The sequence below is a fragment of the Syngnathoides biaculeatus genome, chromosome 13 (assembly GCF_019802595.1).
Source record: "Syngnathoides biaculeatus isolate LvHL_M chromosome 13, ASM1980259v1, whole genome shotgun sequence".
Lineage (NCBI taxonomy): Eukaryota > Metazoa > Chordata > Actinopteri > Syngnathiformes > Syngnathidae > Syngnathoides > Syngnathoides biaculeatus.
In genome coordinates this window covers 18,390,672-18,405,714 of record NC_084652.1, presented here as the reverse complement: position 1 = coordinate 18,405,714, position 15,043 = coordinate 18,390,672, and the positions used below count along the sequence as shown (strand labels likewise).

General features: G+C 41.4%; 1 protein-coding gene across 1 annotated transcript in view; it reads left to right on the top strand.

Annotated features, from left to right (window-relative positions):
• efr3a (EFR3 homolog A (S. cerevisiae)) overlaps nucleotides 1-15,043 on the top strand; it is a 69,290-nt gene that overhangs the window by 22,621 nt on the left and 31,626 nt on the right. The window contains exons 4-7 of the mRNA XM_061839068.1: nucleotides 183-333; nucleotides 5,783-5,904; nucleotides 7,507-7,656; nucleotides 13,544-13,690. Coding sequence (XP_061695052.1) covers nucleotides 183-333; nucleotides 5,783-5,904; nucleotides 7,507-7,656; nucleotides 13,544-13,690 — 570 coding nt within the window. The remainder of the gene's footprint in view (nucleotides 1-182; nucleotides 334-5,782; nucleotides 5,905-7,506; nucleotides 7,657-13,543; nucleotides 13,691-15,043) is intronic.

Here is a 15,043-nt window from a genome sequence, read left to right as displayed (position 1 = left end):
GAATAAATGTTTTATTTATTCTAATGTACCTGTATATAATAAAATTCCCTACCTCAAAGACTGTCTGCAGCCAGGCTGGCATTGCAAATGTGAATCAGTTCTCAAATGCCTTTCCTGGATTAAGGTTTAGGTTTTAAATGTTAAATGCAATTTATATTAAGCTATAAAGCATGTGTACTCAGAAATGTGGTGATTGCCATGGAGGCTCTGGATCAGCTGCTGATGGCGTGCCACTCGCAGAGCATCAAGCCCTTTGTGGAGAGCTTCCTGCACATGGTGGCCAAGCTACTGGAGTCCAGAGAACCAGACCTACAAGTTCTGGGGACCAACTCGGTGAGAACACTACGTAAATGCTGTACAGTGTAACCTTAATTTATAAGTGCCAGAAGTTACAACATTTTCAAATTACAAGCTTCTTTACATTTAAATTTTTGTATATAGATTTTACAACATTCCTTTACATTTTACAAGCCGCTTAACCACACAAGGGTTGTCACAGTGCTTCTTTTCCAGAGTAATATAATTGAGTTACAAGCTTGGTCACAAAACTCATTAAACTCTTAAATCAAGATATTGCTTTGTCGCTATGCTATATGTTGTTCTTTTCCTGCCTGTTCCTGTATTTAATAAGAGTGCTCTTTACCCACGTAGCTTGTCAAGACTCAAATATGAAACTGCTTTTGAGGTTATTTATTTATTTATTTATTGTGTTGATTTATTCCAAGATAAAGGAGGCAACAAGTCAAACCGCAGGCACACGTTAGCGCTTAAGCAGCTAATCAAACGTAGCGCTGCAGCCGAAAATTGCTTTATCACATCTGGGCAAACACGCGGCTAGTTGTTATTATGAGCCTGGAAGACCTGTCAGCAAATCTCAGACTCGTGTCACCTTCACAAGTATTGCAAGGTGAATAAAAAATATACAAAAATACACATCCATTTTCAATACAGCTTATCAATATTAGGTTAAGTATGACCTGGCCTTTCAATACAGCTTATCAATATTAGGGTAAGTATGACCTGGCCACATAAAGAAAAAGCAAGACTGGTCACCAGTCAAAATCAAGAGTACACCGAGGCCAGTGATTTCCAGCCTTTATAGAGCCAAGGCATATATGTTACAATTGAAAAATCCCACGGAACACCAACAAAAGTAAATGTCACCAAAAATGGATTGATTAATTACTGTACACTTCCTGCCATCTAACAGAAGAGGAATTTTTTGTTCTGTCTGTCATTGTGCCTCACTGGCATAAATAAATGAATAAAGATACATTGTTTCTTGGAATAAATGGTTGGGTTTTTTTTAGCAATTACATAAAATTGGATAACTTCCCACGCCACACCTGAAGAGCGCTTGCGGCACACTAATGTACCCGGCCGGGCACACTGTTTGAGAATCACTGATGTCGGCAAACAACACCCAGGTTGGTAGCCATTGTAAGGGCACATCTAAAAAGTAATGAACTGGTTGCCAATCAATGACAGGGTGGTGAAAAAACCCACCCAAGCGTAGGGAGAATGTGCAACTCCACACAGATGTTCCCACACAAATTCAAGCCTCGATCTTCTGACTGAGGGAGAACTGCCACCTGCTAGAACACTGTGCTGCTCAGTGTCTCTCTCTTTTTTTTTTTTGACAAAAATTACTTGCTCACAGCAGGTGGTTCGTCATAGCAGGAGATTGCGTTGAATTATTTATAAATGCTATTTTTATTTATTAGTGGTCTTTTGGTTGGCACGGTGCAGCAGCTGTAGAGCGTTGGCCTCACAGTTCTGACGACCGTGGTTCAAATCCCAGCCCCACCTGTGTGGAGTTTGTATGTTCTCCCCGTATCTGCGTGGGTTTTCTCCGGGATCTCCAGTGTCTTCCCACATCCCAAAAAACATGCATTAATTGGAGACTCTAAATTGCTCCAAGGTGTGATTCTGAGAGCGACTGTCTGTCTCCATGTGCCCTGCGATTACCTGGCAACCAGTTCAGGGTGTAAAATGCTTCCTGCCCGATGACAGCTGGTATAGACTCCAACACTCCCACAACCCTTGTGAGGATAAGCCGTTCAGAAAATGGTGGATGGATAGTGGTCTTTTCATTTGTGTTTTAAAAAAAATAAATTGCCTGTGGTATTTCAAGATGGATAGAAGAGCGGGCTGGGTGGTGCTTCGGGGTTCACACTTGGGTTAATAACATTTCCCTCACAAAGCAGCCATGTCTGCTAAGTAGTGCGTGTGTGCGTGTGCTTGTTGATGCGTCACAGTGCAGAAAAAAAAGACAAAGATGGCGGCTTAAAAGCTGCTCATTAAGGCCTCTTCATACTCCTGTGCTTGCGCCGCCAACAATGCCCGCATTGCATCACATGACTGATGCACAGCCAGTTAGTTGATGTGCACAAAAATTGTTCCTGTGCGTTCAATGCCCGGAGATCATCTCTCATGATCAATAAGTTTGTCACATGCTGTGATGACATACTCACATACTCGTTCTTATCCATTCCAAATACCACCTCCGCTGCCACTTTCTTAATAGATTTTGCAGAAGAATTAAATTATCATCTGGTCATCTAGGTCCATTTTTCCAAGCAGACACTGTATCACGGTCGCTGTTGATGTTGCTTTGTTCCTCTTATGAAAAATGGCTACCGGAAATTGCCCTAAAATGCAGAGGAAACACAATTCTGTGGTGTACCAGCTAACACCAGCTGTAGTGACATCCCCAACTTGGAGAAGAACTGCAGTACATTTTCAAAACTGCACATGTGCTTACACTCAAGTATAAAGAAAGCCTGTGGGCACAAAGCCAAAGATAAAATTTTTCCCTGCGACTCTTTTTTGCTCCCTCATAATACTGCAAATGTCAATTATCACTAAATTATCACCAACATTTTTTGTTATGTATGGAGACTCCCCCCCCCAAAAAAAAAAAAAAACATCAAGTCAGGGGTATCCTACAATGGTATAATGAAAAATGGAAAGATTTTTTTCCACCTTGTATGAATGTACACCGGTAAATAGGGGCTGTGGAAAAAAACGTCTACTATCATTTCCATGCAAAATGTAATGTCTGCTATAAATTTATATAAAATGTGGTTAATTTTCATTGCTCACCAAGGGTGCATGCTAGGGATCGCAACCAGTTACAAATAACCAGTTATAACCGTTTTTTTTTTGTTTTTTTTTTTCTTTAACCGAAACCGTAATCGGACTTTCGAAATCGGTTAAAATTTCCAATCATTTCTTCCGGTTCTGGTACTCTACATTGCACTATTTTTTCAACATCATTTCCACTTTTTTCAAGTTTCGCTGTTAGAGTAAAGTTGGACTCAAAAGAACATTCAGTTAAATCAAAGAAACATCAAACATGGCATCGAGGAAATGCTCGGTATACTTTCATGCCCTTTCTGAAAGTCCGAAAGAAGAATGTTAACATTAAAACATTTTTACAAAAAAAAACGAAAATTTAACTTACACGAGTGCATTGTTGAAAGGCACATTCAACTAGCTTGTTTGTCAATATTGTATACAAACTACCCCATTACCGCGGAGTAAATTAACGATCGATGGTGTAGCGCCGGAGAAAAGGAGTCTGAAGCGGAGTGTCGGACACAGGAACTAAACTTGTTTTATCGGCAGACATCAACTCTGTGAACTCGTCACTCCGGAAGAGCAACAACAAAAACATTCCGTGCGGAACCCCGAACCCCAACTCGAGGTCCCGCAGGTGAAATGACCCCTCCGTACAGGGCACTTAACCACGCCTCCTGAAGTTACGTCACCCCACGTGTGCTAACCTCAGACAAACAATTAGCAAAAATGGCGGCGCAGGAAGAAAAGACTAGAGCGAAATTGTCCGATTTACCAGCTGATTTCTCACTCGCATTCTTAATGAATAGTGAAATATCGTTGAAAAGCAGACAGCAGGGCTTCAAGTATTTCAGCGAGGGGTATTTCAATGGTATTTAACATGCATATCGACGGAGAAACCATTGATATTAGCGCAAGATCTTTCCGGAGTCAGAGGAAGACCGAGACGAATTCGTCATTGACAGTTTCCTATTTTCGTGTTACCTATCACACTTGTGTGCAGAATCTGTATATGTATCTGTATAGCCGTTTGTGAACCGCCGTATGAAGGAAAAGAAGGCGAGGCTTGATTTACGAGTTGTTTCTCTCGTTTTCTTTGTGTAACGTCACGCGCTCCCCTCAATAATTGTTCTTGAATTAGTGCCGAACCTACGTAAGTCCCGACCGAGTATGAGAATCACTACTTTAGTGTCCTCAAACATCCTTCTTTCAGTCTTGGTGTCTCGGTGCACATCGAAGGCTTTTAGGACTCGCTAGTCCGGTTTAGCTTAGCTCGGTAGCCGCCGAACAGAGACACGTTTTTGCAGTCAGATCATCGCAAAATATCGCTCAACACAGATCAAGTGTGTCAATCATTCACACGTAGCTATGTTATGCAAACGAAGAACTGCTAATTCATTTATATGAGACATGTATTGAAAATCAAATATAGGGCATACCTTTGTGCAAACATAGTCTGGTTTAGCTTAGCTCCCGAGCCGCCGAACAGAGACCCGTTTGTGCAGTCAGATCATCGCAAAATATCGCTCAACACAGATCAAGTGTGTCAATCATTCACACGTAGCTATGTTATGCAAGCGAAAAACTGCTAATTCATTTATATGAGACATGTATTGAAAATCAAATATAGGGCTTACCTTCGTGCAAACATATCTGTTCCGGTTGATTTTAGATGGATTCAGTTGATCATACGATCTTCCACAAAGTTTGATCCATCGAAGACATTTTTCCTACTGGGTCTTCGGTTTTGGAAAGGGTTCGAATTGAACTCCACCAACTAGCCTTTCAGGATACTTGTCGTCACTATTACAAAGTCCGTGACTGCACCTCTTAACTATATCTATTGTTAAAGAACCCAAATACGCGATAAAACGCTAACAAAAGCTATGCTGGACCATGCAACGTTGTCTGAGGGAAGGGGCGTAGTTTATGCAGATCTCTGGCCTCTGATTGGTCAGTGACGCGGATGACGCAATTTCTACAGAGGGGTCAATTATGTAAACACCACAATGGTACCGGTTTTAAAACCGGTTAATTGTGTTTTTGCTGCAGCTGTTCGGTTAAAACCGGTTATGAAAGTAAGCGTTTTTTTGGGATCCCTAGTGCATACAGAAGTTAAATCAGGTGCCCTAATGCAGAGTGTGGATGTTCTGCACATTCCAACAACATTTTGAGTTTCCGATCCACCGCATTACTGAATGCACCCCAAGAATCTTGAAGACAGATCTTGATCTACTTTGGTCTTTAGCAAATATTTCTTGTACTGCCACTTCATATAAGACATATCCTAAGTAAAAAAAAAAACAAAACAATGAGTCAAAAAATGTCAAGTTCTTCTGCTAATTTTAAGAACAAATTGATCACTATTGCTGAGCCAGAAGGGAAACATTTCAACAAAAGAAACTGTGGAATGTGGAGAAAATTCAAGTTCCTACCAATAGTTTTCCACCATGTTTGATCACTGTGACAAACCTAGAATCAAGCAATACTATAATGAACTCTACATTTGGATGATAAAGCTTAGCATGGAGAGTCCCTGTCACAGAAATGCTTAACAACTGCAAGACCACTCACAGCTAATTTTAACAGTGACAATGGTGATGCTGTTGGTGTTTTATCTCAAAGTTTGTATCTAATGGAGTTTTGTGTCTGTGTGTGTGCGTGCGTGTGTGCATGTGCATGTGTGTATGTCTGCACCCAGTTTGTGAAGTTTGCCAACATTGAGGAAGATACTCCATCTTACCATCGCCGCTACGACTTCTTTGTGTCTCAGTTCAGCGCCATGTGCCACTCCACCCACGAAGACCCGGACACCAGGACTAGGTTGGCAGCATGTTTCATAGGCGACCGCTTGAGTTGGGACAGCTCGTGATGCTTGTTGTTGTGCTTTTCACCGTTATTGATGACGCTGTCTCCTCAGTTGGGGGTGTACCAGAATTTTGCTTTCGGAATGATTCTTCAAAATGTTATCCAGATTTACGAGTGAAAGCTTTGTAAGTCAAATCAGTTTGTATGTTAAAAAAACAAAAAATGAATGGAGGGAGGGAGCATACTGCAAGCATGTAAATACTGTTTAAAGTGCATGTTTTGTGTTATTATTATTTCTTGTCATTCTGTTTCATTATTTACTAGTTATGCTATTCTATTGCTGAGGTGTGATCATTTTCAGTTTCAATATGAGACCATGAGTGTGTACAACATCATCAGTAATGACCTGCCTACACAAGCAGTGTGTGGGGCAATATAAGCTTCTTCTGCTTACAGATGTAAAATACAATTATTCCTCACTGCCTCGTGAGCACCTTCATACGATAGCTTACATACATGAAGAAAAAAAATTTCTGGCATGCATGCTAACGGTTTAACTAATGTGTTTAAACGTATTTTGTTGGACAAGTACCACAACAATGTTTGCAAATGTTGGAATTCAGTGTGCACATAAGGTCTACCACATTGTAAGGCTTGTCTATTTCGAAAGGAATTCAAGACCTGACAATCGTGAAAATATGGTAAATGGAAAAAAAAAATTGAAAAGCAAGATCCGCAAATATGCGGGGTCATGAACGTTGAACAACGAATGGGCAAGGGCACACTGTATATAATGTACATACAGGTTTTGGAGAAACATATGCTGCCATCCAAGCAACGCCTTTTACATGGATACCTCTGCTTCTTTTAACAAGACAATCTCAAACCTCATTCTCCACGTGTTACAACAGCGTCCCTTTGTAGTAAAAGAGTCCGGGTACTAGACATGCATGCATGCCTGCCTGCAGTCCAGACCTGTCTCCCATAGAAAATGTGTGGCGCATCATGTGGTGTAAAATTTGACATTAGATACTCCGGACTGTTGAACAGCTGTAGCTATACATCAAACAAGAATGGGAAAGAATTCCACCTACAGAGCTTCAACAATTAATGTCCCCAGCCCCAAACGTTTATTCAATGTTGTTAAAAGGGTGATATGGGAATCATGACTCTGTCCCAGCTTTTTGGAATGTGTTGCCATCATAAAATTAAAAGTTAATGATTATTTGCTAAAAACAAAGTTTGTCAGTTTGAACATTAAATTTCTTTGTAGTGTATTCAATTAAATGTAGGTTGAACCTAATTTAGAAATCATTGTATTCTGTTTTTTTGCTGTTGAACACCACGTCCCAACTTTACTGGAATTTGATTTGTAAAAATGTATAGACAGATGGACTTATTTATCATTTGTTTAACCAGGTAAGGCAATTGAAAATTTTCACATCAAGGCCAACCGATTCAAATTAGAGGTATTGAAAGATCTATTGATATAGATATTGATATAAATGATGTATGAATGAAGATGGATAAATTTAGCTTTAAGTTGACAAAATGTGTAATTGGTGCATCCAACTCCTTGTCACAAATTGTCATGTATTTTGGTGTGCTTGTCACCAGGATCCGTGTCGCTGGTATTAAAGGGCTCCAGGGTGTGGTTCGGAAAACAGTCAATGATGAGCTGCAGGCCATAATCTGGGAGCCACAACATATGGACAAACTCATCCCTTCCATGCTCTTCAACATGCAGGATGGTGAAGACCTGGACAGGTAGTACAACATAACATCTTATACACTGCTGCCTTTAGATATGAGTGACGTAATAACTGTACTTATTCATACTTTCTTTATCCACGTGTACAATGGCTATTATAATATAGTTAAACCCTTTTGAAGATAAGGATCTTGGAAAATTGATGGATGGACAAATATGAGTTACTGTATATGCAGGCTATGTCCTGCTCCAATATGATTGGTCGCTGCATCCATGCAGGCAGAACTGCATGTAGCAGCCAATCATATTACACCTTGGCTTAAAAATGCGTATTTGATATGATGATTTCCACTTAACTTCCATGCAGTATCTGCACCATTTTAACATGAATGACTCTTGTGTCGAAGGGCATGCAGGCTACTCAGTTGTAACGAGATGACCATCCCAAACATGTAGTATAACATTGGAATTAAAAACAAGTTTTTTGTGTTAGGATTAGGGCACACATTTGGGTTTAAGGTGATTTTTGAAGGGTTAAGGATAATGTTAGTGTGGGTTAGTGGGAAAAATATTGTCACCATACTTACGGGTACGTTTGGGAATTCAATCTAACGTGCTCACTACGCTCTGCGAAGTGCAGTGTTCATAAGACCCTGCTCTATTTTCTATGAATTTACAAACAAGGGTGTTGGGCATTGGCAGGGATACGTCAGTGTCTCTGTCATATTGAATATGTCATTTGTTCCTGACTCTACTGCTACTGTGTGTCAGGAGACACCGTGGCTGGAGCACGCTATGGCGTTCCTGAGTGTGCCGCTCTGAATACCAGAGTGGCATACTCCAACAACGCTGGGTTTTCTAATGTTCTGGAATATGCACTAGGAGTGAATTTTCCTACATACCCTCACACCTTTTCCCATCTGGAAGCACTAGGGGAGGGGTGACCAACCAGTCAGAGAGCTTTTTTTTTTTCTGTGTTAAGGCAAAGAGCTACATCATACACATCAAGGATACAGATGAACATAATTTCCTCCTCACACATACCTTTGCTCAGCCAGATTCATTGTAAATGTCACACACCAACATGATTACAATAAAAATAAACTCCTTTAGAGTACCAAGACCACAAGCCAGTATTTAAAAAAAAAAATGAGAAAATTGTGTGCTGTCTCACACAGACAAACTATCACTTCAAGCAAGTCTTGACTTGTATGGCACAATTCTCATCTAATGCAACACTAGAATATGCACATGATTGGAGGTCTGAGTACAACTGAATCAGTAGCCATGCTAATGATTTACCGGTCCGGTCCACTTGGTAATTTATTTTCCTTCATGTGGCCCCTGAGCTAGAATGAGTTTGACACCCCTGATTTAATCCATTGAAATGAAAATTATACTCATGTTTGACTTAAGCAGTAGTTATGTTGTTATGTTCTCTTGTAATTTTTAAATATTTTATTCATTCATTAAAGGAAGACTCTCCCCAAAATTCATATGTACAAAAAAACCCTCCAATGTGAAATAACATTATTATTACATATATTTTGGACATTAATTGAAAAAATAAAATAAAATAAAGAATATTTTTTAAATCCAAGCAAAATCTGGACGTGTGCCAGCTTTCACAGCCAAACGCCGAAGAAACATCCTTGACTCCGCCCCTGACGTCGCCAGTGCTTAGCATTACAGATCATTCGTTCTAGCTAAGCCAAGATGCCGACGTGTTGTGAAACAAAACTGAGAAAATGGACCCACATTTCTCCTCCTTTAACCTACCATGGAGTTAACCTGACAGGATAAAGCTGTGGCTGTCACAGTTGAGGCTCGTTCACCAGCAGGGGGAAATTTGCGCACATCTAATCATTACTGGTTATTAGCTGCTGAGTTATAGCCTCTCGTGCTAATACTGTATAAGCAACAACATATTTTACGAGGCGACACGGTGGCATAGCTGCCGTGTGTGGAGTTTGCATGTTCTCCCCGTGTCTGCGTGTGTGTAAACGTGCCTCCTGCCCATTGACAGCTGGGATCGGCTCCAGCATTCCTGCGACTATCGTGCAGCTAAGAAAATGGAAGGATGGATATATACATGTAAGCACTCAACACTTCCCGGTTAGTATTTATGGTAATGCGCGCATGCAAACTCCCCTGGCCCCCCCTCTCCCCACCTGCTGCCGGTGGATTGCGAGAAGCTTTGCTGCTTGAAAAGTGCAACATGCTATATATTCTCTTCAACTAAACCAACTCCTCAGAAAAGCATCAAATCTACGCCATCCATATAATGGTACCGTTATTGTTCATCATCAACACCACGCTCCTCCCAACACATCGACTTCCGTGTGTGTGTATTCTGGCTCAAATGCTTGAACATTGTTGTTTTTGTTTTGTTTGCTTAATAGCGGGAGTAGTGATAGCACGGATCATCGACTCGTTGTTATACTCGCTTTGTTGGCTCTGAGCACACTATACTTCCCGGTTACTATTTACGGCGATCCGCGTGTGAACCCCCCCGGTAGTCGTTTGCGAGAGGCTGACTGCTTGAAAAGTACAATTTGGGGGGGGAGTATGGCCATGCTTGTTGTATAATCTCTATATCGAAACCAACTCCTCAGAAAAGCATCAAATTTCCGCGGTCCATATAATACGACTGTTATTTTTCGTCGTTAGTGCCACGCCCCCTCTATAGCACGTCAAGTGTTGGATGTGTGTATTCTGGCTCAAGCGCCCAGGCTTCAACATTGTACGTCATGCTACTTTTCTTTTGTTTGTTTGTAATTATTTTTTCACAAAAATCGTCAACAAAATGCCAGATAGTAAACGTTCTCCATTCGGTGAAACGTATCAACAAGCAATGGGGGGGTCAGAACAGGAAGCGCTGCACGTGTGGAAAACGGTGATTGGCTGTCAATTTTCCAGCCCTGCTCATTGGAATGTCTGAGCGAGAGGGGAATTTCGATAACACATTTACAATTTAGAGATCTTTCTTGGTAAAATCTGTGGATAATTCTGGCATTAAAAGAAACACTAAACCCTCATCTACTAACTTTTAATGTGTGCTCCCATTCCCATTCGTTTCAACGAAGTCTTCCTTTAATCTTCCATACAGGCTTACCCTCATTAGGGTTGTGAGTGTGCTGGAGCGTATCCCAGTTGATTCTGGACAAGAGGCAGAGGAAACTCTGAACAGGTTGCCAGCCAATCACAGTGCACATATAAGCAAACGACCATTCAGACTCACATTCACACCTACGGGCTATTTAGTCTTCAATAAAGGTTTCCACGCATGTCTTTTGATCTCGGAGGAAATTGGCGTACCCATAGAAAACCCACGCAAGCACAGAGAGAACTTGTAATTTCCACATAGGCGAGGTCGGGTTTAAATGAGGTTTCTCAGAACTTTTAGGCAGACATGCTAACCAGTCACCCACTGTATGTTATTTAATTCTCTTGGCGGCATGGTTGCGCAGCTGCAGAGCATTGGCCTCACAGTTCTGAGGACCGGGGTTCAAATCCCAAAAACATGCAACATTAATTGAAGAATCTAAATTGCCCCTAGGTGTGATTGTGAGTGCGGCTGTTGTCTGTCTCCATGTGCCCTGCGATTAGTTGGCAACCAGTTCTGGGTGTACCCCACCTCCTGCCCATTGACAGCTGGGATAGGCTCCAGCACTCCTTGCCATTGTGATACCCTTGTGAGGATAAGCGTCTCAGAAAATGGATGAATAGATAGATGATTACTGCTGATATTGGATCAGCTTGGTATCTGCTAAAAGTCATGGCTGCAATATCTGTATTGGATCTGATGTGAAAAAGTTTGATCACTGAACATGCTTAGAAATGTAACATTAGCTGGGTGAGTGAAGATGCTAATAAACATGACACTTAAAATGCTACCAAAGGTGCTAATTTCCCTATCCTATTGTTTGCCAACTGTGAAAAAATTACAAAAAAACAAGTACAATTAAACGTACTCGTGGCCATGATACCTATTTCATAGCAACAAACGACGAGGTTCACTTTTTTTTGGTGTGGGTCTTGGTCTTTTTACAATCAAGTTGGAGAAAAAGTTTCCCATGATGCTTTAATATCACTGGCCGATTTGTATAAAGCATTGTTTAAAGAGTTTCTTCGTCTTGCTCGACGTATTTTTCCTGTCACCAACAATGTTTTTTTTAGTCTGTGCTGGACATTTTCCTTCCTTTCTTTCTTCCTCCTCTGTCTTATTATTTCTCAGCAGCAGCAACTCTGTTCTGACTTGATCATTTCCACGTCACTGGTGTCCAATTAACCAACACCACAACAGGGAATTTGACTCCCATCTCTAATGACATTCTAGCCTATCAGATGCTTGTACTGTCGTTGCTGACCTCACACTATGGCGCTCCTTTGCTGGGAAGCTTGTGAAATATTTTTCAAGACTGATGCTGAGCTCAAACAATCAAGCACTTTAGTTAAGTGCTTGTGTGCAAACTTTAGTGCTTAAAGGCCATGCTTTATTTTGAACAATGGCCAGCTCTTTTATAGTCAAGGCAAAACTTTTTTTTTTTTTAAACCTAACAGGTATGTGAAAGAGCCAGACGGTATTGACAAAATTTCACATCTTCACATGGATGCAAGTTATATCTAAGGATACGATGTTATAGAACTATGGGTTCAGTGTAGCAGTGCAACAATCAAGTCATTGAAAAATAATTGACAGGTGAATTGATTTATTAAAAGAAACTTTGCAGCTGTAGTCCATTTAAAAAGTAAACATTTTCTCAATAAGATAATACAAAAGGATGCGAAGGTAGGTTTAACTGATTAAAGCTCACTATCAGTCATCAATAGTCGTTATCAATAAAATAATAATTCACCATCTTACTGCAGCTCTGCTTTAACAATAAATTAACAATATATTATGCTGTAGCTGGTGGAACCTTTCTGACCCTCAGTGAAAAAGTAATTGCCCTCTGGACCTGATAATGGGTTGTGCCATCCTTGGCAGCAGTAACTGAAATAAAGTGTTTGCGATAATTGGTGAGGAGTCTTTCACATCTTTTGTCACAGTCTTCTCTGAAGAATTGTTTCAACTCCGCCATGTTTTTTTAGCATGAACTGACCATTTAAGGTCACACCACAGCATCTCATTTGGATTTAAATCCAGGCTTTGACTTGGCCACTCCAAAACCTTAATTTTGTGGGGTTTTTTTGTTTTTGTTTTTGAGCCATTCAGAGGTTGGCTTGCTGGTGTGTTTCAGATCATTATTCTGCTACATGATCCAAGAGTGTTTGTGGGAATGAAGTGATGGCTTGACGTCAATGAATGAATATACTTGCTAGGTGCTGCTGTATGCCACAACTAATACCAAGACTCTCACACACAGACTTCAACCTGTTTCCAGCTCCTGACATCACTCACTAGACCGCGGCCTTTAAAGGGACATGTTCAACACATGAATGCTACAATATGTATAGTAGTTACTTTGTCGAACCAATGTATTTACATGTTGTTTTAATATCCTTTGTTTTTATACAATACAGTGTTTTTTATTTATTTATTTATTACCTACAAAAGAATCTTTGGGAAATGGAGGCTGAAATATATTCATGGCATTTCAATTCATTTCAATGAGGCAAATGTATGTCATATGGTCAAATAAATGGTTATAAGCTCAATTACGGACCAAATTTAAATTTTAACTCGGGGTACCACTGAGTTTTGAAAACTAAAGTTCTTATTTCTACAATTACTGTTAAAATCTGTGAACCTGCCATATTCCTGATATCACTTACTATGCCCCGCATCAGCACTACAGTGGCTGATGATTGACCTTATGATGGCTTGTCGCAATGTACAGTAATTGCACTTTATAATTTTTGTGTGTGTGTGTGTGTGTGTGTGTGTGTGCGTGCGTGCGTGCGTGCGTGCGTGCGCATGCGGGAACGCCCACATGTCAGGGCCGGAGTGGGACATCCTAGCACGCCATGCGTGTCTGATCAGGATGTTGACGAGAACCCCTCCACACTGGCAGAGAGCTGCTTCAGAGAACTACTGGGACGTGCCGCCTACGGAAATATGAACAATGCTGTGGAACCAGTGCTGGTGTGAGTAACAACTACACATACATACACACTGCACACATCTTAACTAGACATAGAATGGCTAAACTTTAGATCTGGGTGCCCAGGGGTGGTGAGTGTATCATCGCCGCGATAGCGGGGCAATACAAAGGACAGGTTTGAGTCCAACTCCACTCCCGTGGGGAACTCCAAAATGGAAGAGAGTCCAACCCCTCTCAAAATGAGTGGTACCAGAGCCCAAGTGTTGTGTGGAGGAGAGTCACACTATATGGAGTCGGAGCTTTTTAACCTCCTACACTAGCTCTGAATCCTTCCCTGCCAGAGACGTGACGTTCCACGTCCCTTGTGTAGCCGGGGATCGATTTCACCAATGATTTGCCTTCGGCCACCGCACAGCTTGCACTGCACCCGACCCTTATGGTCCCTCGCACAGGTAGTGAACCCATGGGGAGGTGGACCCGCATTATCCTTTCTGGTTATGCCTGGCCACGTTCCATGGGTGCGGGCCTGGCTACCAGGCGCCCGCCTTTAATCCCTACCTCCAGGCCTGGCTCCAAAGGGGGCCCCGGTGACCCGTGTCCGGGCAAGGGAAACCTCGATCCATTTAAGTTTTTCATCAAAGGACTCTTATCGCCGTATCGCCGCCGTGCTTTCTCTGGGCCCTCGCCTAGGGCCTGTTTGTCATGGGTGAACCTAACAGGAATGTGACGCTCTTGACAACTTAGGTTCTACGATCAATGGGACACACAACCCCCTCCACCATGATGAGGTGTGACGACTTCCATTTTAGTAATTAATATTTGTAACATTTTAATAATACACTGTTAATGATTTGAACAAGAGAAATGTAATTTTTAGAATCAGCAATACAAAATTGTCCTTAATCTGTTCCAAAAATATACTTTTTTTTTTTAAAGCCAGTGTTGTCAGTCCAAGTGAATGTAATGCCTTGGTAGGAGTGCTCATGTGATTCACGTAGATTGCAAGGTTGAGCCCCTTCATTTCCATGCATTGGCAAGGGGTGTATTTTGCCCTCCAGTGGTCACCCTAATGAAGCGTCCATGAGCGTTACCCCGCTGTGATATCCACATTGCGTTGAGTGGCTCTAAAATTTTTAATGACTGCATAGCTTCTCTCTTTTCTCTCTTCTGGTGTCACTGGCCAGGCTACATCTCCTCCGGCAAGGGGAGGGATTGTTACTATTAATAGAAGCGCTGGGGTTCATCATGGGGAAAGGAAGAGGAGGTTTTGTAGGGGTTCACATTGACGTCACGTTGGACTGCAGCTTGACTGAGGGTCCTCATCCTCTTAAAATGGATGCTGTGCTTTGCATGTGCTACAAGTAAAAGTTGACAATCACATAGTCAAGATTGCCAT